This window comes from Salvelinus sp. IW2-2015, linkage group LG1 (genome assembly GCF_002910315.2).
Source record: "Salvelinus sp. IW2-2015 linkage group LG1, ASM291031v2, whole genome shotgun sequence".
In the NCBI taxonomy this organism is placed as follows: domain Eukaryota; kingdom Metazoa; phylum Chordata; class Actinopteri; order Salmoniformes; family Salmonidae; genus Salvelinus; species Salvelinus sp. IW2-2015.
In genome coordinates, this window is record NC_036838.1 from 41656533 (window position 1) to 41678909 (window position 22377).

The 22377-nt window shown below is 41.9% G+C and overlaps 1 protein-coding gene across 2 annotated transcripts in view; it reads left to right on the plus strand.

Moving 5' to 3' along the window:
- Window positions 1-22377, plus strand: part of LOC111967716 (immunoglobulin superfamily member 21-like) — a 317443-nt gene that overhangs the window by 292867 nt on the left and 2199 nt on the right. Inside the window, exons 6-9 of one of the 2 annotated variants that reach the window (XM_023993007.2) lie at window positions 9728-10223; window positions 15155-15261; window positions 17618-17810; window positions 21646-21684. In XM_023993007.2, the coding sequence (XP_023848775.1) occupies window positions 9728-10223; window positions 15155-15261; window positions 17618-17810; window positions 21646-21684 (835 nt within the window). The remainder of the gene's footprint in view (window positions 1-9727; window positions 10224-15154; window positions 15262-17617; window positions 17811-21645; window positions 21685-22377) is intronic. The other variant, XM_023993015.2, reaches the window with a different exon arrangement.

Consider the following 22377-nt stretch of genomic DNA (forward strand, 5'->3'; position numbering starts at 1 on the left):
GCTCAATGACGCACTTCTCCTGCGCACCTCTCTAGTTGTCCTCACGATGTCAGTGTCCTTTTTGGCTTACTGGCCTGTTCCCTTGCCCTTGCTCTGGAAGGGATCTTCGGAGGCAGAAAGCTCTGTAGCTCAGAGCTCACAGCGTAGATAAAAACAGTGTAGATACCACGATTCAATGGGGAGTGGAGGCTAGGTGGTTCGGCTTGAATTCACCCGCTTAGACACCGCTACTCATCCGTAGCTTGGGTAGAAAAAGATTTCTTTGTCTTCAAACTTGTGTTGCGTTTTGGGTTCGTTGACCTTTTAGACCTTTGGCTGCAGCTCGGGTCACTTAGTCTAATCTGTTAATTCTTCACTCACATGTTTTATACCCTCAGGTCAAAAGTGGGCGTAACCGCCTTCAGGGCAATTCTCTGGGCGTACCAAGTTTAAGGGGCAAGGTATAGATTTTACTCAAATCCAATTTTAGACAACTAACTTCACATTTCATCTTTACCGAAACATTCTCTTTGATTTGGACATTTTCCACACAACGTACAATGTATAAACATCAAGCATATACGAGGAAAACTCTTAACGTTACAATGTTTTCATAATAACGTCATCTATTAACCTTTAATAACAAAACAAAAATGACATACATTTTCATATTCCATCTATCGTCATGACCACCATTGTAGYTGACGGAAACCATTGTTCCAAAGTCCCTTTATTGCATGTTTAAAGTTCTGAGGCTGGTTCTCCATAGTGAGAGGGRCAAAGGAATGTTGTCTGTGGCCTCAGAATTACCATGGGCGTGAGGGGTCATAAAACCCCCACATCTTCAGACCCCTAGATCTCTCCTCCTCTGTTGGGGGTGAGAGATAATCTGTAGGGTTGTGGTCTCCTGTAACCTGACCTGATCAGGACAGTCATGACAATATCATTCAATAGCATGTTTTAACCGTTTAACTGATAGGCTGTGTGAAATTAGACAAAAGGATTATGTAGTCCCATCTCAACTGTTCAACTGTTCTGCTTGCGGCTATGGAACCCTGACCTGTTCACCGGACATGCTACCTGTCCCAGACCTGCAGTTTTCAACTCTCTAGAGACAGCAGGAGCGGTAGAGATACTCTCAATGATCGGCTATGAAAAGCCAACTGACATTTACTCCTGAGGTGCTGACTTGTTGCACCCTYGACAACTACTGTGATTATTATTATTTGACCATGCTGGTAATTTATGAACATTTGAACATCTTGGCCATGTTCTGTTAYAATCTTCACCCGGCACAGCCAGAAGAGGACTGGCCACCCCTCATAGCCTTGTTCCTCTCTAGGTTTCTTCCTAGGTTTTGGCCTTTCTAGGGAGTTTTAGGCTGGGTTTCTGTACAGCACTTTSAGATATCAGCTGATGGAAGAAGGGCTATATAAATACATTTGATTTGATTTGATTTAGAAAATAAATAATTACTAAACCAGCACGATCAGGGACTCAATTCAAAAACACTTAGAGGTGCAAGCATTAAATTCATGTTAGGTTATGTGAGGTAACAAAAGAAGCAGCTTTTCTRGATGAAGATTGAGTGGTAGGAGTGGGCAGTTTAGATTTATGATTAAGAAACTKGTTGACAAGGAGAGTTGTCTCCAAGGAAATGGAACAAGTAACTGTATATTTGCATGAAGTACTAAATGAATGTGTGTCTGCGTTTGTAACATGACCATGCTATGATTCTAAATATTAGAGGATACAGTACTTTTGTTGACTCCAGAAGAAGTTGTAATGCCTCTGTGGAGAGCTAATCACCCTGCCAGAGTTGCCCAGTGCTGTAGGACTAAATCAAAACCCAGTAAACAAATTCTGACAGTGTTCACAGATATATTTTATAACAGGAGTGCCTCTCGACTCCCCAATCCTGCACATTTCTCTTTTTCATCTCCTTGGAGATATAGTGCTGTGGTCCTTAACCAGTGGAGGAAAACATTAATAAATAAAAAAGTTAAGTCAGAAGAAATCGTTTTGGATTTATTTCAAGAGACACTCGCCAGCATAGTATATCCCATGTTTGCAGACTTCTTAGTTGCTTATTATGTGTACATTAGAAACTAACCATGGCAATATAATAGCAAAAAATATTGGACCTAACCTAAAATACGTATACACCATACTACATAGTGCTTCATCAACCAGTAGTTTTTATTTGTAACATGTCATTAACCAAAGTATAGAGCACAATGGCAGTGTATTCTCGTTATGTCATTAATTGTTGTTATTTGAAGTTATGGTATTATGAAACCCCATTATTAGCTGTATAAGGATCTGCTCCAGCAGCACTACTGTATTGGCCTGGGTTTTGTGAATGCAACTTCAAACGCCATTCTGCCTTTTGATGAAACGCATTTGCTCTTTGTCAGTGCTGTTGCCTGGGAGCTTGTTACAAAATGAGCTGTTGTGGGCTCTGTTTGCTATTTTCCCAGTCTTAAATGCTTTTCTAAATCTTTATCAACGCATGTTCTGTGTTTATACATACACCATTTAACAGAGGTCAACAGTGTTTTGGTTACCATACAGACTTTCACATTGCAGCTTATGTGATCAGCCGTCATTTGTTTCTGGGTGGGAGTTTTTTAGGTTAGCTTGTAAGCGTAATCAATGGCTGCTATGTCATACAAGAGCTGTGCACTGGGTTGTGAACATCCATTCCTTTCTTTCACCAGTTATTCACCAGAAAGATGAATTTGTCTGCTTTGAAGAAATCATACAAGCAACAAGAGTGTTGTTGTTTCGCTAGGTACTGTAAAAAGTGTATCATCTTCAAATTTAGATACTTTTAATGAGCCAATCATATAGCATTAATAGTTAGCTTGTGACAAGCATTACAGCATCCGCAGAGCACAAGTAACTACTGATTGAAAAGAGGAAGGATAATGACAGCTAATTATGAGAGATGATTAAGTCATGGCTACTATTGTTTAATCTCTCTCTTTCTCTGTCTTTCCCTCTCTCTCTCTCTCTCTCTCTCTCTCTCTCTGAGTCACACTGTCACCATGTACATTACTGCCTTATCCCTCTGATTGTGTCAACATTAAGGTGTATTTGGGCCATTGGGGGAAGAGAAAGGGTTATTGTTACGCTTCCAAATGAGCTTTGGAATCAAGGTGTTAGGGCGAAGGGGTTAAGGCTGGCAGTATYTGAAGTGCAGGTGCTTTTCATCACTGTCTATTCACAGGCGGATTGCAGAGCCTACCTCGTGCCGCACCAGCTTAATTTCGCTAACACCAAGGCATTGTGCTTGGGCGGGCGTTCAGAATTACATCTTTGTTTGTTTGTCGAAGCTCTCTCGAATCCGAATGAAGCTGGTGGTGTGTGCTCTGGCTCCATTGTCTGAACACATTGGACCCTGATGCATTTGGGGATGTAGAACAGAGGCGTGATTGATAATCACTTTATTCCACTATAAAGGACCATGCATAAAGACCACTGAAAMCCACAAATAGCTTCTCATTACAACACAGCTACCACTGCCCACTGTCTAAATTACAGCCAGCAGCAAGACTCATATGCAGACACCAAAAGAAGTAGCCAGCCTAAAGACATCTCTATAACAATGGGGCTTTCATTGCCTCTAGTATGCTGATTAAAGTGGCAATAACAAACAAATTAAAAGCTAAGGGATGGGGCTGGAGAAATGTAAAGACTCAAATTCATAAACAGATGATAGTTTTGAGGCTATATAGTGTTTGTTTACATTTACTTTGTTTACAAACATTGGAGAAAAACAAGCTTATATTTTGAGTTCTGATGGGCTCATGAGGTATTTATAGGTTATAGTCTTCAATWATCAATGGGTACATATCATTATTTTAAGTCAAAATGGACATAGCTGGTTGCCCGTTTAAGCCTAGTGAAAACGTGAGGATTAGGTATTTCAGGTAAGTGGATCAGTTTGACTATCAGGATGAATATCAGGATATCAATTTCAATTTCTTTTACCGGAAGTGTATTCACAAATTCTGGGGGAAAATTCAATTGATCAGTGTATTTTTGTCATAATGTGAGAGAGGATTTCATAATCCATGAAATGTAACAAACGGTATTCTTCCCATTTTAAGTTATGCATAGTAAACCAATACAATACTGACTAATTACTATTCAATGATTTAACCTACTTTTAAAGCGTTCTATCTTCCAGAAAGTACTGACTATCATGTATATACAGTGGGGTCCATATTCATTGGCACCCTTAATAAAGCTAAGCAAAAAATACATGGATCTTCCAGCAAGAGAATRATCTCAAGCACTAATCAAAATCCACAAAGAAATGGTTATTTGACCACAAAATCAACATTTTGCARTGGCCATCTCAGTCTCCGGACTTGAACCCCATTGAAAACCTGGGGTTTGTTTGTTTGTTTTGAAGAGGGCAGTCCATATATGCAGATGAYGGATATCAAGGATCTGGAAAGATTGTGTATGGAGGAATGGTCTAAGAGCCTTCCAAACGTGTTCTCCAATCTCATAAAACATTTTAGAATRTCGTTATCCTCGCAAGTGGAGGGTGCTAGATTATTGAAAACAGGGGTGCCAATCATTTTGACCCCAAACTTTTTTTAATAATATTTTTGACAAAATCTCTTCCTCAGAATATTATGTTAAAAAAATGAGCATACAATATCGCTCATTATGTGTATATATTTTTGGCTCATCTTTATCAAGGGATCCAATAATTCCGGACCCCACTGTRTGTGTATGAATGAGCCTGAATTATTGAGTAGGAACATAAAGTACTATATAAAATGATAATGGGATTATATAGACATCCACAATGATGGTCTCTCACTGACACCTGAGGTCCATATGATGCAACTCTTCCAGACCTTACACAAGATATCCTTTTACTGGTTTGAATAACATGCAATGATTCTTTGAGTACAAAACAACCTCAAAGCAACAGTTTTCTCTGTCAAAATGTATTTCTAAAGAAAACAGTAAATAAATAAATTGCACAGTAGAGTTGTATGAATCCTTCTGACTTACAATTGGTACAGCACTCACTTCATTGTTTGGGAAAGTAGGAGAGATAGTGCCCCACACTGGTCAGCAGTGCATACAACAGATGGGACTGCACCAAATGTGCCACTGCTTCTGCAAATCTTGAGATGTTTTTCTAAATAGGAAGGACACATCCTTAAGCTTGATTTTGTTATATGTTCTGGATAAAAGCAAGGTGCTTTGTGGATTCAAGCTTTTTCAAATGTCAAGGYAGCCATTCATCCTGGACTCCCTGGACAGACGGTTGGTATTTTACGTAAACCTCCAATAATTTTGATATGATACATTTGGTATGGTTACTAAAGACCGAAGGTTACATAGCCCTTTCCACTCACAGCCCTTGTCATCCCATATACAGGTTGAAAATCATACAAGAAAACGRTGCACTTCACATTTCCTTATTTTAAAACTCATGTAATTTACAGTATTAACGTTTAGGATTGAGATGTTTGATCCACAGTTACAAGGATGACATGCGTTATACCCTGGATTATCCTGAACAGAGTTACCTATGTTTTTTGCTGCGGAACAAGCGCTTAAATGCACTCATGACTCCATTCTATGCRCAGAAAAATTACAATCTGTTTGTCTGAAGTGCCTTTTGAAAGTCTAACACTGTAAGATCATATTTTATATCTTATCTAGCCATGTTGGCAATAAAATACGTTTTCGAATGATGCCCACCTGACCCAGATTGTGATTTCTAATGGTMCGTTTACAGTAATTGTGTGATGGTGGGGACGCGGGGCTGTGTTCCAAACAAAAACCTAAAAACGTGCTTCAGTTCCTCAATGGCAAAGCTAAGAGTGCTCAAAAAAATCWTCTTGCTCAGCCTCYGAMCRCAAGGCACTACAGAGGGTAGTGCTTACGGCCCAGTACATCACTGGGGCTAAGCTGCATGCCATCCAGGACCTCTACACCAGGCGGTGTCAGAGGAAGGCCCTAAAAATTGTCAAAGACCCCAGYCACCCCAGTCATAGACTGTTCTCTCTACTACCGCATGGCAAGCGGTACCGGAGTGCCAAGTCTAGGACAAAAAGGCTTCTCAACAGTTTTTACCCCCAAGCCATAAGACTCCTGAACAGGACTATATGTATTGTGTGCCCCCCCCCCAACCCCTTTTTTACGCTGCTGCTACTCTCCGTTTATCATATATGCATAGTCACTTTAACTATACATTCATGTACATACTACTTCAATTGGGCTGACCAACCAGTGCTCCCGCACATTGGCTAACCGGGCTATCTGCATTGTGTCCCGCCAACCCCTCTTTTACGCTACTGCTACTCTCTGTTCATCATATATGCATAGTCACTTTAACCATATCTACATGTACATACTACCTCAATTAGCCTGACTAACCGGTGTCTGCATATAGCCTTGCTACTGTATATAGCCTCGCTACTGTTATTTTTCACTGTTTTTTTATGGTTCTTTTTTTTCTTTACTTACCTGTTGTTCACCTAATAMATTTTTTTCACTATTGGTTAGAGCCTGTAAGTAAGCATTTCACTGTATTTGTATTTCACTGTTGTATTCGGCGCACGTGACAAATAAACTTTGATTTGATTTGATTAGTCTTGTATTGACTCTTTGCCTRTTTGATGGTTCGTCGGAGGGCATAGCAGGATTTCTTATAAGCTTCCGGGTTAGAGTCCCACTCCTTGAAAACGGCAGCTCTACTACCCTTTAGCTCAGTGTGAATGTTGCCTGTAATYCGTGGCTTCTGGTTGGGGTATGTACTGTACGTACAGTCACTGTGGGGACGACATCCTCTATGCACTTATTGATAAAGCCAGTGACTGATGTGGTGTACTCCTCAATGCCATCGGAAGAATCCCGGAACATGTTCCATTCTGTGCTAGCAAACTACAGTCCTGTAGTTTAGCATCTGCTTCATCTGACCACTTTTTTATAGATCGAGTCACTGGTGCTTCCTGCTTAAATTTAGCTTGTAAACAGGAATCAGAAGGATAGAGTAATGGTCAGATTTGTCAAATGGAGGGCGAGGGAGAGCTTTGTATGCGTCTCTGTGTGTGGAATAGAGGTGGTCTGGAATTTGTTTACCTCTGGTTGCCCATTGAACATGTTGATAGAAATTCGGTAAAACTGATTTAAGTTTCCCTGCGTTAAAGTCACCGGCCACTWGGAACGCCGCCTCTGGATGAACGTTTTCCTGTTTGCTTAWGGCGGAATACAGTTCATTGAGTGCGGTTTTAGTTCCAACCTCGCTCTGTGGTGGTATATAGACAGCTACGAAAAAAAACGGATGAAAACTCTCTGGGTAAAAAGTGAGGTATGCAGCTTATCATAAGATACTCCRCCTCAGGCGAACAAAACTTTGAGACTTCCTTAGATATCGTGCACCAACTGTTGTTTACATAAATGCATTGGSCCCCGCCCCGTGTCTTACAAGATGCTGCTGTTCAGTCTTGCCAATAGAGTGTATAACCCGCCAGCTCTATGTTCTTAATGTCGTCGTTCATCCACGACTCGGTGAAGCATAAAATATTAGTTTTTAATATCCCGTTGGTAGGATTTACGTRCTTTCAGTTCGTCCTATCTATTTTCTAGCGATTGAACATTAGCTAGCAGAATGGAGGGCAAGGGCAGATTAGCCACTCGTCGCCTGGTCCTCACAAGGCACCCTGATCTTTTGCCTCGGAATCGCCGTTTCCTTCTCCAGCGAATCACGGGGATAGGGGCCTGGTCGGGTGTCAACAGTATATCCCTCGCGTCCGACTCATTGAAGAAAAACTCTTCGTCCAGAAGTAGGAATACATCTTGTAGTGTATTCAAGGTTGAAAAAGGCTTCTAAAGTTTGTACTTTCCACTTTAAAATGTCAGTCTTGATTTGCCCTAACAAAACATGTATCAACCCCTACAAAAAATCTCTAATTGTAATTGAAATGTCCTTTTGCTTCAAGATTGTTTTCCTGCTGTGAGAAACAGGTCAAATTAAGATCCTACTTCTGTAGGCATACAYAGTACATAGGAAGTCAACATAGCACTGATCAGTTGATTTATAGTTAAGGCTCTCAACACAGAAAACTATATTTGTGTGACTGCTGTATACAATATACACTGTAGTACTACTGTATTATCATGTTACTAGCAGGGATACATGCACTGTTGTGTTAAACAAGGAGATACAGTACACCGTATGGAGGAGTCATTTCAATCCGTTGTTCATTGTTCAATCAATAGCTATGTACTGCACTGTCTGGGATGTGCTGTAGCTGAAAGCATATAAACCTGGAAGTGTTGTGTTCATGTTAGGAGGAGTGCTGGTCGTCTGTTCTCTCCCTATTGGTATCTGTTCATATGGAGCCATAGARAGTCAGCCCCCAGGAGCATGGCCTTACGTCACACTTGTTTACACTCATTACTGCTATTTACCCAGCAGAGTGAACAGCCCCTGAGGTGGCATCAAATCAAAGCATGCCTCAGCAATCTCTTTTTACAGAGAAGCCAAACAATGGAGTGAAATGTACTATATTAGGCTAACAATACTTTTGAAAATTGATTCCAAATGTCCGAAGGTCTCCTAACGGACTGCGAGTCACATTTTTCTCTTCGAATAAATAAAGAAAAGAGAACATCTAAAATCACAGTATGAGTAGGGAGCTTCACAACTAGCAATGCCACGGGCACTAGTTCTGCATCCTGATGTTAAAGCTAATATCTGGAGGTTATGTGTTGAAATGAGAGCTTGAATTCCCTGTCAAGAGATTTACCAGCCAGGGATCTTAAATGCCCCCATGAAATAGTGAGGAAACGCCTGTAATATGACAGAAAAGCCCGGCTGAACACCAGCACCGAGCAAAGCTCTGACACATCTCCTCTTCAGCAGCTCACTGGTGACTGAGTACCTACAGCCCATTATCACCACTTGAAGCTGTAATAAGAATACTGGAAGGGATATAATTCAACCCAAATCTCTCCTTCCCTTTTCCCTTTTTTCTCTCTCTCTCTCTCTCTCTCTCTCTCTCTCTCTCTCTCTCTCTCTCTCTCTCTCTCTCTCTCTCTCTCTCTCTCTCTCTCTCTCTCTCTCCTCCTCTCTCTCTCTCTCTCTCTCTCTCTCTCTCTCCTTCTACTTTCCCTCTCTCTCTCCTCCTTTCTATTTCCCTCTCTCTCATCTCTCCTCTCTCTCCTCTCTCTCTCCTCTTCTACTCTCTCTCTCCTCTCTCTCTCTCTCTCTCTCTCTCTTCCTCTCTCTCTCTCTCTCTCCCTCTATCTCTTTTCAATTCTCTCTCCCTCTCTTTTCCCCTTTTTGTCTCTCTCTTTCTCTCTCTCTTTCTCTCTCTCTCCTCTCTCTCTCTCCTCTCTCTCTCTCTCTCTCTCTCTCCCTTTCTATTCTCGCTTTCTATCTCCCTGCATTTCTCTCTCTCTCCCCTTTTCTTTCTCTCTCTCGCTTCTCCCCTTTTCTTCTCTCTCTTTCCCTTTCGTTCTCTCTCTTTCCTCTTTTTGTCTCTCTTTCTCTCTTTTTGTCTCTTCTCTCTCTCTCTCTCTCTCTCTCTCTCTCTCTCTCTCTCTTCTCTCTCAGCTCTCTCAATTAATTCAACTTGCTTTAATTGGCATGCAACGTAAACAGTACAATATTGCCAAAGCTTACTTTGGATATTTACAATATTAAGATAATAAGAATCAAAATTGTCAACGGGACAACTCTCTCTGTCTCTCTCTCTCTCAGGTGTACTTTAAGCGAGATGGAGAGTTGATAGAGGTGATTTCCTACATCCACCCCTCAGCTGTTGCAGAGGACGGTGGTGGCTCAGCGGGGGTGCGGGGTGCCAGGCCGCTCATCAGCAGGGACCTGGACGACACCAAGCTGCAGAGGTCCCTTTCATTGTTGGATCCAGAGGGCCGGCCAGCCCGCCTGTTCACCGAGAGCCCTGAGCGTCGTCATAACCCGGGCCAGCACACCCAGGGCCAGCAGCAGCAGCCCAGCCCTGCCACAGAGGTCATTCCAGAGACTGTGGTGAGCCGGGAGTTCCCYCGTTGGGTGCAGAGCACTGACCCACTCTACTACTTCAGCCACACCCACATCCCCCAGAGTGATGGCTCTGTGCTGGTGCAGGCCAGACTCACCTGGACCCTTAACCCCCAGCTGGACAATGATGCCATGTTCAGCTGTGAGGTCAAGCACCCAGCACTCTCCATGCCCATGCAGACAGAGGTCACACTGGGTGAGTACAACACAGACATACCCCTCCCCTAACTCACTCCTCTCCCCTTCTCTCCTTGTTTCCCCGATGTCTTACTCAGTCTCTGCTTTACTCAAGCCTTCCTTATGTCTCCATCGCAAATCTACTTCGAACAACACTGATTTCCATTTGATGCTTAATTGTGTTACAGCTGAGCAGATTGCGAGTTTAGAGTGAAATGCAAAACTCAGTNGCAAATCTACTTCGAACAACACTGATTTCCATTTGATGCTTAATTGTGTTACAGCTGAGCAGATTGCGAGTTTAGAGTGAAATGCAAAACTCAGTAGTGACTGACGGTGCAATTCATTGAGCTGTCTGTTGCTAGATTGAGTTAACTCACAACCGTTATTGAAAAAGTCAASCTGAATAAGGGAAGCCAAATGAGAATTTAAACACAACCAGCCACGTGATGTCAATGTAGAGGCGACTCTGTGTACCCCCACATCTGACACAAATCACTGCCTCCCATATGCTCTAAATATGATGACATAATCTCAACAAATGTCCTGTATTGGAGGAGGTTTCTTTACTTTCATTTAAATTGTTTCAAGGATAAACGAGGGAATGTGACTGTGGGATTATTTGTTTGTTGTTGATTCCACAAATAATCAAAGTGAAGAAAATATGAGAGTTGCCCCCTCCCCTTTTGCCCTCAGAACAGCCTCAATTCGTCGAGGCATGGACTCTACAAGGTGTCAAAAGCGTTCCACAGGGATGCTGGCCAATATTCACTCCAATGCTTCCCACAGTTGTGTCAAATTGTCTGGATGTTCTTTGGGTGGTGGACCATTCTTGATACACACCGGAAACTGTTTAGCRTGAAAAACCCAGCAGCGTTGCACTTCTTGACTCAAACCGGTGAGCCTGGCGCTTGCTACCATATTCAAAGGCATTTACATTTTTATCTTGTCAATTCACCCTCTGAATGGCACACATACACAATCCATGTCTCAAGACTTAAAATTCCATCTCCTGCTAGTGTCCCTTTCTCACCGTGTTGTATTGATAGACATGGGGGCGGCACTCGTTGCTCACCCTTTATCTTTTCATAGTGCTTCTGTTGTTAGAGCAACAACAACAGCGGAGCGAGAAAAATACTCAACCAACATGGAAGGACCAGTGTTCAGGGCCTATAAAGGATTTACCAACCATGGCTGACAAGTGGCTATGTGCCAGGGAAAGAGCCAGCTTAATGCTTAAGAGCCTGCATAGTGCAAATAATAAATGTTTAACCTGTTTATGTTTTTACTCTCATATATTAACGCTCCAATGCCAAGCAGGAATATAACACATAGGAATAAGAACATTATCATGAAAAGATTAATAAGAATCTACTGATGTMGGATCTTAATTTGATCACCCTGTTGCAGGATAACTTTCCTGCAATGCCTGAATTTAAAAACTTGTAGTGTATTTGATGTTTAAAAAGGCTTCTGAAGTTTGTAATTTCCAGACTTAATTTTCCCTTAAGAAAAATGTCAACCCCTACAAAAATGTCCATTAATTATAATCAATTTAATTCAAATTTTTCTGCTGTAGCAAACTGGTTCAAATTAAGATCCTACACCTGTAGTATCTGTCTTCTCAAGACAAATAGCTAGAGTGTTGATTGAAACAGCCTCCTCTTTACCATTGTTACATGTTGATGGTAAAATATACTCGGCCCAGAGGGATTTAGGCACAGAGAAAGCCTTGCTAACTGTCAATGCCTTTCATATTTTCACAAGGCTTTTTCTATGCTGCAATTCAAGCCATTCAATTATCAGTAGCTTTGTTATTTAAAGAGATGGAAAGAGCTTCTCCAGATATTCCTCCTCAACACCCTGAGAATAGAGAACAGAAGATGTGCATTAGTTGATTTTAATTGGAGCACACTTGAAATTCATAGCATTCATAAACCTGCTTGGAGCAGATTCAAACTGGAGTGGTATGAGTGAGAGCTCTTGGGGTAGGCTATGCAACAATAGACAGTACAGGTGTTGAGGTAGCAAATGTATGTCACCACTTCAAAACATTATTTCTTATATCCTTATATCCTGGTAGAATGTGATCATCTAAAATGGGACACATTTTAAATCAATCCCTCAGATTGGGCAGAACTCGGTCTTCTGATTATACAGTTAAAGCCAGCTAATTGCTCCTGGGATGTGTCACCCACTCCCTTTSCTTGGCCATGGCTTTCCAAGGTGTATTTGGTCAGTCTTTGCACTGCCCATAAGTAATAAATATTTCACTGATTTAATATTGCCACATGAGACAGAGCGACAATCTGACAACCGACCAATGTTGTATTACATTTCATGAATATTCACAAGCTGCTCCGTGCTCGCCTTACAAATGGATTTGGGCTGGGGTCTTGGGAGCCTCTCAGAATGAGCAACACCTCTGTGGGTTTCTCACCTGGGCCTCTCCATTCCAGAATTTATGAACTCAGCACATCTGAATAATTAAAAGTACTCTTTTTATTTGCATGGTCTATTATTTAGCAGCATGAAAAGACTGGAGGAATTGTAATTTCATATACAGTGCTGAGAAATGATCCACGGCTGCATACACCAGTCATTTCCTCGCCAGACTGATAATCAGAGAGCAGATGCTCTGTGTGTTGATCTGTGCGGTGTGTGTGTGTGTGTGTGTGTGTGCATGCGTGCATCTTTGCGTGTGTGTGTCTCTATGTTCACCTGCGTCTCATCTCCATATTTATCCCACTTTCATCTTGCTGTTGTATGAAGTCCAATCCAGGCTGCGGGTTGGATGTGTGCATTGAATTATACAGTGTTGGATTGATGATGACGCAATTATCCTACAGTCAACCCTTTTAAATTGCTGGTTCTGTCTTCGCTCTCTCTACCACACAGTCAAACCATTCAACCAGCCAATACTGCAGGTTCTCTGTCTATTTTGGAGTTCTCTGCAGTCATCCAAATCTGTATAGTCAGAGGCCAGSCCTGCTGATGTTTGGCTGGATCACAAATTCCACCTGATGCAGCGAGCGCTGTTGTTTACTGAGGGCACTGTGTGTGCACTGACCCATCCCATAGTGCTAACAGTTCCATGCTGTAAAGTGAGGAGGTTGGGTTGCTGGCCGACGTCTTGGGAGACCAGGACTTATTTCCTTGTGAGGCCCTCCTGGGTGCCGCAGTATGTCAGTCACATTGCATGCTGTCCTAATCAAAAGTGATGACGTGGTACACCAACTGTCGTTGTTGGAGTGGATCCCAGAAATCAGCCATCATCCTCTTGGCGGTGCCAGCAAGCACTGTGACGCCATGAAACCAATACTGAAAATACCCTTCAGACGGAAAGTGGGAGGTGGRAAGCAGGCAGCGTGGCAATCACACTCCCATGATAACTGGCAAAGTGACATCTTCATCATGGACTTGAGACCACTTAAAGCAAAATACTGTTATTTGATGTGTATGATGAGCTTGGTTCAATGTCATATCWTTCATTTATGGGGCGATGATTGATATGGCTACTTTAGGCCTAACACAATAGAGGTGCTCGACTATAGTTCTGCCCAGTTCCTTCAGATATATTATTCTTACACATTTAGCTAGCCCAAGATTCATTCCCCCATTTCATTTCAACGTAGTAACTGTAGTGAGTCACTGTTGTCATTGTGTTGACAAGCTCTTAATCTCTCATGTGTATCGCTAGTCTTGCGTCTGTCTCCCCACTCCGTGCTCTACATCGTGATGCCTCCATCTGATTCATGTCTCTGGAAGAGAGCAACAGAAAGAGAAGGATGGAGATCCTGTTATCTAAAAGGGTCCCCTGACTTGATTATATGTGTGCAATGCATATTTCCAATCCCCATTTCAAATGTGACAGAGTAACTCTTATTCCATTAGCCAGATGCAGGGTAAGATTCAGTAACTTCCCAAGAAAAGAGAWGCTTCATTCGGTTCGGCCAACACTTTATGACTTGATTTATGGGTGAAATTGAGGTAATTTATCTATTTTTATTTTAGTTTCACTCATCAATTGAAACAAGCACTTGATTTATATTGAAAAGTGTGAATTTGAATCATTGTAAGGTTCCTGAATAACTATACTTGTGCGTGCATCTCTGACCAACCAAATCTCATCACTTGTATTTGGTTCATTGTCTAACATTCGGGATCACAGCATTCTATATGGTTATCTAGAGGGAAATTGTTAATCAACTCAAACAATGCAGAACCAGTTCATGCAGATCCCATTTAACCCACAATGATGGCCACATCACCACAAAATGACTCTCTGTCCTCCTGCTACAGTGCTGTACAGTGCTGTACAGTACTGTTTACATACAGTAGATTAACAGATGACACTAAATCTTAAATCATATGCAAATCACTCAATGTCTTCATTCAATCTCTGCTCCATACACAATCCAAAGGCCCCTCTGAAAGTGAAGAATATGGAAGCTTCCATTTCCCCTCTCCTGAAACGTCCATTGTTTCAGTAGGAACATAATGGATATCATCTGAGGACTCCTGTCTGTACCAAGACAAGGTTCTCTGAGTGTTCCTTATCTCGCTGCCTCCACACTCCTCCTGGGGAGCTCCGATTCTCCTCCAGTAATGACTATCTATCCAATTTAGTCCCCTCTCTCCAAGGGGAAATAAATCCACCATTGTCCTAGCTGTTGATGAAAGGACATGGAGGTCCCTAGCCTCTCACACCATGACCTTAATTGACAGGAAATTGTATTCGCCTCTCTCTCCCTCTCTACCCCTATCCAAAATAAAAAGGTGCCTCCTGGATTTACTTCACATGCCACTGGGATGACACTGCTTTTTTCTCTCCTTTCTTTCTTTCTTTTTTCCTTTCTTTCTTTCTTTCTTTCTTTCTTTCTTTCTTTCTTTCTTTCTTTCTTTCTTTCTTTCTTTCTTTCTTTCTTTCTTTCTTTCTTTCTCTCCCAGCGGCTCCTAAGGGCCCCAAGCTTTTGATGACCCCCACCAGGGCAAAGGTAGGGGACACGGTGCGCATCACTGTGCAAGGATTCCAGGTAGGCGCTGGGGTTCCTGGGGTAAGTGCATGGGGGTTTATGAAACCGGAGAGCCATGTCAGTTTGGGATAGGAGGGGACAGGGGAGATGTGCAGTTAAGCCTGACGAGTTTTCTGATATAGTGACCATTCTTACAGRGTGAGGGATATACCATATGTCTTCTCGGTCTAAGGCTAGCATACTGTTTGTTGTTCTGTGGGATTTTATTTTTTTAAGTGCACTATTGGAAAATGTGACTGGTTAGAATTTTTGGAGGGAATATTCTTATCTTTTCACATTCCTGTTCCACTGTTGCGTACTGCCTATGCCTCAAGGCATTACACTATTTCAATGAAAAATGAATAACCCTTTCCAAATCTGTTTGTTTATGGATACCTCCAATTCTCTGATGTTCTGTTGTTTTCTTAAGTCTATCTCCTTAAGCCAATAGGCATCCATGTCAAGCTGTTACGGAGGATTCCTCAGCAGAGCAGAGTGAGGGTTTGTTCCTGCTAGAGCATTCCTGTTAGGAGTTGTTTTTTTTTGTTAAACTATCATCCTCTSTCAAAAAAAGACAATCTTTCCTGCAGTGTGAATAGTATTTAGCTGATCCCAATCTCAGTGACAGGGATAGGGATGACACAGTGGTGGCGCTGCCTGCTAGAGCCAGCCAGGTAGAGAGGATAAGGTTAATCCTGAAAGGTCATGCTAATAGACCAGCACACCAATCGCCTTTGTTACTGTTCATTCACTGGTTCATGAATTTCTGGACATGATAGCACTGTTTGTTTTCATAAAGTGTCTGTTTGTCATTGTTTTATTCTGGTTTTCTACTTTTGAATTGAAGAGGATCTAATCATGGCACTGATCCGGTGCCTTTAAGTTTAGTTTAGTGCAGCAGGCTGAAACCTGGGCAGATGTATGTGAGTATCTCCACCCACTGATCTCATGGTATTTGAAGTTTTCCTTTGAATAGTGTTAAGAATGGTCACTATAAACAGGCTTGACTGGAACGTACAGCCAATTGGGCCCTTCGGAAGCAGACGTCAGTGCATGGAGATTCATCCCAAAGTAAATCTCCCTTATCCTTCACTGGACCAAGGCTCTGGGGTTTCACCAGTAGATAAGATTTAGTGCTAAAACATATTTTACCTCTCTTGCCTTCTCATAGTGTGATAAAAAAAGATATCAGTATCCCCTACGGTTTATAGTATCAGAATGATACATAATCACACAGTGTGGGGTTTTGCATTTCTTTCCATTGATATGCTTAGTCCCCAATCTGTGTTAATACATATGAAGATGAGAAAGGCACTGACTCTTTCATTGGGGCTGGTCTTTTTAATTTGGTTTCTCTAAGGCCGTTGGGGATATGTGACAGGAAGGTCTCACTCGGACCTTTCAATGTTTTTTTTTATCTTGGTGTGACCTTATGCCATGAGACTATCCCGGATCAACAAACCCTTTTCACTTCTGTCATCATGTGAATTCGGAGGTTCAATAACTCTTATCAGCACAGTCGTTTTTGAAAGGTGACACAAATCACACCAGCTTAGTCAGAACGATGACAAACCAGCTTGTCAAGGCAGATATTCAGTTCATTAAAGCATTKCTATGRGTCACACAAAGTGGCAAGAGTCAAGTCGTCATAGATTCTTTAAAAGGGCTGGGATGTCACATTTCTAATTGCTAAAAGAAAATCTAGTCAGATTATCACTAACAGTTAGTTTATCWTAATGGAATTTCATTCKGTTGCATCACACTTTTCTTCAGGAATAGACGTCAATCGTTTGTCAATCTCTTTGTCCCCTTTCACCCAAGATGATTGACAGCAACATATTTGGCCCTCAGTCCTGCAGTGCAGACTAGATGAAACAGTAGAGTTCCCTAGCCAGTTCTTCTTTGACCATGTGTGGAGGGATCATAATTCCTGATGATATGTTGTTCCCTTTGAATAACCTTTGAGCACCACAACCCCTCATACCACTCTCTCTACTTAACGCCCTCTCCTCCCCTGCTGACGTGCTCTCCAGCTGACTTGATTCTAATAACATGTCTGTATCCAGCAGATGGCAGAAAAGASATCCAGAGGAGGACAGCAGGAACACTTATTCTCTGAGGGAGAATAGCCCTCTTAATAACCATGACAACCCTTTTGAAAAGGGAAATATTTTWAAACTGTGGGGAACTCTCTGAAGAGGCATGAGAATGAGAAACATTTTGTAAATGTAGTGTTGATTATTAATGCATGCTGTTAACTCACCATTGCGTTAGGGGGAAATAGAGCGTGTATTATTCATATAGCCTTTGTTCTTAATCTCTTGGCTGGGACTTGTCTCTTGTTCCCCTCTTGTCCCTCCCTCCCTCCCTCACACACACTGCGGTGGTCTGTTGATAGAATGAGGTGTTCCCTGAGCCCCTCTTCACCTGGACCCGGGTTGGGGGCCGTCTGCTGGACGGGAGTGCCGAGTGGGATGGGAAGGAGCTGATTTTGGAGAGAGTGCCAGCCGAACTCAACGGCTCCATGTACCGCTGCACGGCCCAGAATCCCCTGGGCTCCACGGACACGCACACTCGCCTCATCGTCTTTGGTACGTGTCTAAACTCATCACCATATTCTCTAATCCTAGAGAGCATTGCAGAAAATCAAAAACTTAACACTAATTCTTATTCATGGGATATTTTATTCCCACTATTCAAAGGAATATCCTTATTCAAATTTCAAACACYATTAAAATTGTGTTTCAACGGTTAATATTATTCATCCACATACTGTAAAGTGTTAAGCATCGCATTTATGTAAAAAAAATAAGAGATTTCTGGCCATTTTTAGATATGAATTATCTATGCAAACTAAGTGCATGATTAATAAGTGATTGTATCACTAAATGACTCAACAATGCCTCTCCAACAAAGGCTGATTTACATAAGTGAGTAATGCCTCTCATCTGGGTGAGTAAAAATCCAACAGCCATTAGAATCCCACAAGCAGCGTGTATTGTACCCATTTTCYCCAACACTGACTGCTAATAATCACATGAGAGRMCCATAATATAATAAATTATATTTTTTGTTGACAGTGTCATCCCACCTCTTTGTTCAACGACCCATCACGTGCAAGCTCGATCAGTCTTTTCATGATGTGCTATTTATCGCAGTCCCAGTTTGCTTTAGTTGATGTGGGAGTTGGACTGCTTGCTGACTATTACTCTTGTACTGTATGTCCTGCTGCCCTGGATGTGTTTACCCATGAGCCCTTTGGAATTAAAACTGATCAGAGGCCTGTCAATCATAGCTGCTCTACTTTAATCAAATCCGCTGCTCCGAGGATGAATGACTTCTCCTATGTGTTATATATTCTCTACTCTCGTTTTAGAGATAACTGCTGTGCAAGAGATGGAACTGATATACAMTGAATGTACAAAACATTAAGAACACCTGCTCTTTATATGAGATAGACTGACCAGGGGAATCCAGTTTAAACCTATTATCCCTTATTGGTGTCACTTGTTAAGTCCACTTCAATCAGTGTAGATGAAGGGGAGGAGACAGGTTAAAGAAGGACGTTTAAGCCTTGAGAATATTGAGACATTGTGTGTGCCATTCAGAGGGTGAATTGGCAAGACAAAAGATTTAACTTCTCTGCCCTACGGATCCCTTTAGCGGGATCATTTTYCTAAACAACCGCTGAATTGCAGGGCGCAAAATATTACWAAAAATATTTATAATCATGCAATCACAAGTGAAATATACCAAAACACAGCTTAGCTTGTTGTTAATCCACCTATCGTGTCAGATTGTGAAAATATGCTTTACAGCGAAAGAAATCCAAGCTTTTGTGAGTGTATCAATCAATGCTACAACAGTTAGCCCCAAATTAGCATGGTCACGAAAGTCAGAAAAGCAATAAAATTAATCGCTTACCTTTGATAATCTTTGGATGTTTGCACTCACGAGACTCCCAGTTACACAATAAATGTTATTTTTGTTCGATAAATATTACTTTTATAACAAAAAAACGCCATTTGGGTTGCGCGTTATGTTCAGAAAACTACAGCCTCGTTCCAGTCCTGAAAGGCAGAAGAAAATTCCCAAACGTATCAGATTCAAAAATATTACTAAAAATATTTATAATCATGCAATCACAAGTGAAATATACCAAAACACAGCTTAGCTTGTTGTTAATCCACCTATCATGTCAGATTTTGAAAATATGCTTTGCAGCGAAAGCAATCCAAGCTTTTGTGAGTGTATCAATCAATGCTAGAACAGTTAGCCTTATATTAGCTTGGTTAGCTTGGTCACGAAAGTCAGAAAAGCAATCAAATGAATCGCTTACCTTTGATAATCTTCGGATGTTTGCACTCACGAGACTCCCAGTTACACAATAAATGTTATTTTTGTTCGATAAATATTACTTTTATAACAAAAAAACGCCATTTGGGTTGCGCGTTATGTTCAGAAAACCAAAGCCTCGTTCCGTTCGACGAAAATTCCAAAAAGTATCCGTAAGAGAAAATGCCCTGCCYGCGAGAGCTACCCCTCTCGCGGGCAGGAACTAATCAAAGGACACCTGACTACTTTTGAAAAATCTCATTTTTCAAAATAAAAGCCTGAAACTATGTCTAAAGCCTGGTCACAGCCTGAGGAAGCCATTGGGAAAGGAATCTGGTTGATACCCCTTTAAATGGAAGAAAGACGGGCAAGGAAACACAGATAAAAAATAAAAAAAACACTTCCGGGTTAGATTTCCTCAGGTTTTCGCCTGCAGAATCAGTTTTGTTATACTCACAGACAATATTTTGACAGTTTTGGAAACTTTGGAGTGTTTTCTATCCTAATCTGTAAATTATATGCATATTCTACGATCTGGACCTGAGAAATAGTCYGTTTACCTTGGGAACGTTATTTAAAATTAAAATAAAAAATCTGACCCCTAGCGTCAAGAGGTTATTAAGTGCCTTTGAACAGTGTATGATAGTAGGTGACAGGCTCAGCAGTTTGCGTGTGTAAAGAATTGCAACGCTGYTGAATTTTTCACACTCATCAGTTTCCCGTGTGTATCAAGAATGGTCCACCACCCAAAGGACATCCAGACAATTTGACACAACTGTGAGAAGCATTGGAGTCAACATGTGCCCGCATCCCTGTGGAACACTTGCGATACCTTGTAGAGACTGTTCTGGGGTCAAAGGGGGTGCAACTCAATATTAGGCATGTCTTCCTAATGTTTTGTACACCCAGTGTAAATTGGAGTCTAACTGTGTTCATATGTTCAAGGGCTAGTGTCCRGGGTTAACATATTCACAGGACATGTGTCCCAACGGTAATCTGCTTACACTGCTATAATGCAACTAAGAAACGATCTGTCCATGATTTATAAATCCCCACCTTGACATCCTTCCGTGAGCACGATTTAGAAAATGTCAGAAATGTACAAATTGTTGGAAGGGCTCAAAGAGCCTCCTTCTAGGGAAACTGCCACTTTGGGAAGGTGTTACCTTGGGGAGCGTTTTGGTAGAAAGAGCATGAATGCTTATTTAACACCCGGATGCCTGATCAGTTGTCATCGGCTATGTGTGGAGTGTAGGCTATCTGTCTACGTCTATATCCTAGATGGCTTCCACTCATGCTTAGGGGAGCTAAATGGCGATTGAGTGACCTTGGCACCATCCCCCGTGGCCTTCAAATGAGACACTTCACTCTCCAGGGGCAGGGTGGATATTTGGAGCTCTGCTCACTTGGCTAACTGTTCATTATACATCATCAGGTATAATAGAGTATAAGGATGGGATGCTATTGAGACTCTCCACTGGCAGAAAGCAATACTCATATCTTAATGATGAACATTTCCAAGCACCTTAGATATAATACCCTCGGTGATTACACTGAAGTGACTCACCAGTGAAGGGGCGGGCTGTCACAAACCCACTGATTTCTCTCTGTCTTTGTGGACTAAGTGGGGAAATCACATGTGGATGCTGAAAGAACAGCAGTTTGGGGAATTTGTTAGAAAAGGAGCTCTGCTGTTGCCTTCTTGTTCCACCCTCAGACCACTGTTCTAACTGCTGCTCTAACTTGTTATGCCAGAGTACCCAATGTTCACAGCTCTATTAATACAGACTCACCAGGGGGATGTTATTTTACATGAGCTTTAGGAACAGCTCTCTATTTTCCCCTCATCTCACTTATTTTGCCTCTCTCTCTCTCTCTCTCTCTCTCTCTCTCTCTGTCTCTGTCTCTGTCTCTGTCTCTGTCTCTGTCTCTGTCTCTGTCTCTGTCTCTGTCTCTGTCTCTGTCTCTGTCTCTGTCTCTGTCTCTCTCTCTGTCTCGGTCTCTCTCTCCCTCTCTCTCTTTCTCTCGCTCTCTCTTGGTCTTGGTCTCTCTCTCCCTCTCTCTCCGTTTCCCCTTCATGTCTCTCAACAGAAAATCCAGCCATGATGAAAAACACTCAGAATCCGAACAGTAAGTATGGCAGCTATGAAGATGGTGGACAGAGAAAGTTTCTATTGTTGTCTTTTAAAAAGCATTTCTCCTGTTTGTTTGCTTCTCACACATTTCTCAATATGTAGTTGAAAACATCTGCGATGACAAGCATGCAATTTGTATCCAAAATGGCACAGTAACAAAGGACTTCTAGCTACTTCTTGGTTAGCGTTTGATGTATAAGCAAACTGACGACAGGTGTAGATAGACATGTCTATCATTCTATAATCAACACAAGGGAACAGATTAACCAGAAATCGCTCCCCTCTATGTTCAGATACAATCATGTTTCAGTCACTATCCACTTTTATCACTTTGTGAGAACTGTGAGATTAGGGTTGTATCATACCCAGTGTGAGGCCTCATTTGCTGCACCTCAGATTATCATATGTAAAGATAAGGGATTRTCAGAGGAAGCACAGAGGTATATGAGGGCTCTCTCTCAGTCTCTTTCTCTTTCTGCTGCTCATCTTGCCATATCTTACGGATGTATATTTGAATATGCAAATGATCCGGGCAAGCACAGGGGCAGGTGTGCCACAGCAAGGACAGAATCAGGTCAACGTGGAAGCCACCGATCGCGGTGCGAGGCAGTGCGAGGCACAGACATGACTCGCATGCAAGTCAAATAGGTGTAGAACATGGCCCGAGAGGTCGCTGCACACATGTCTG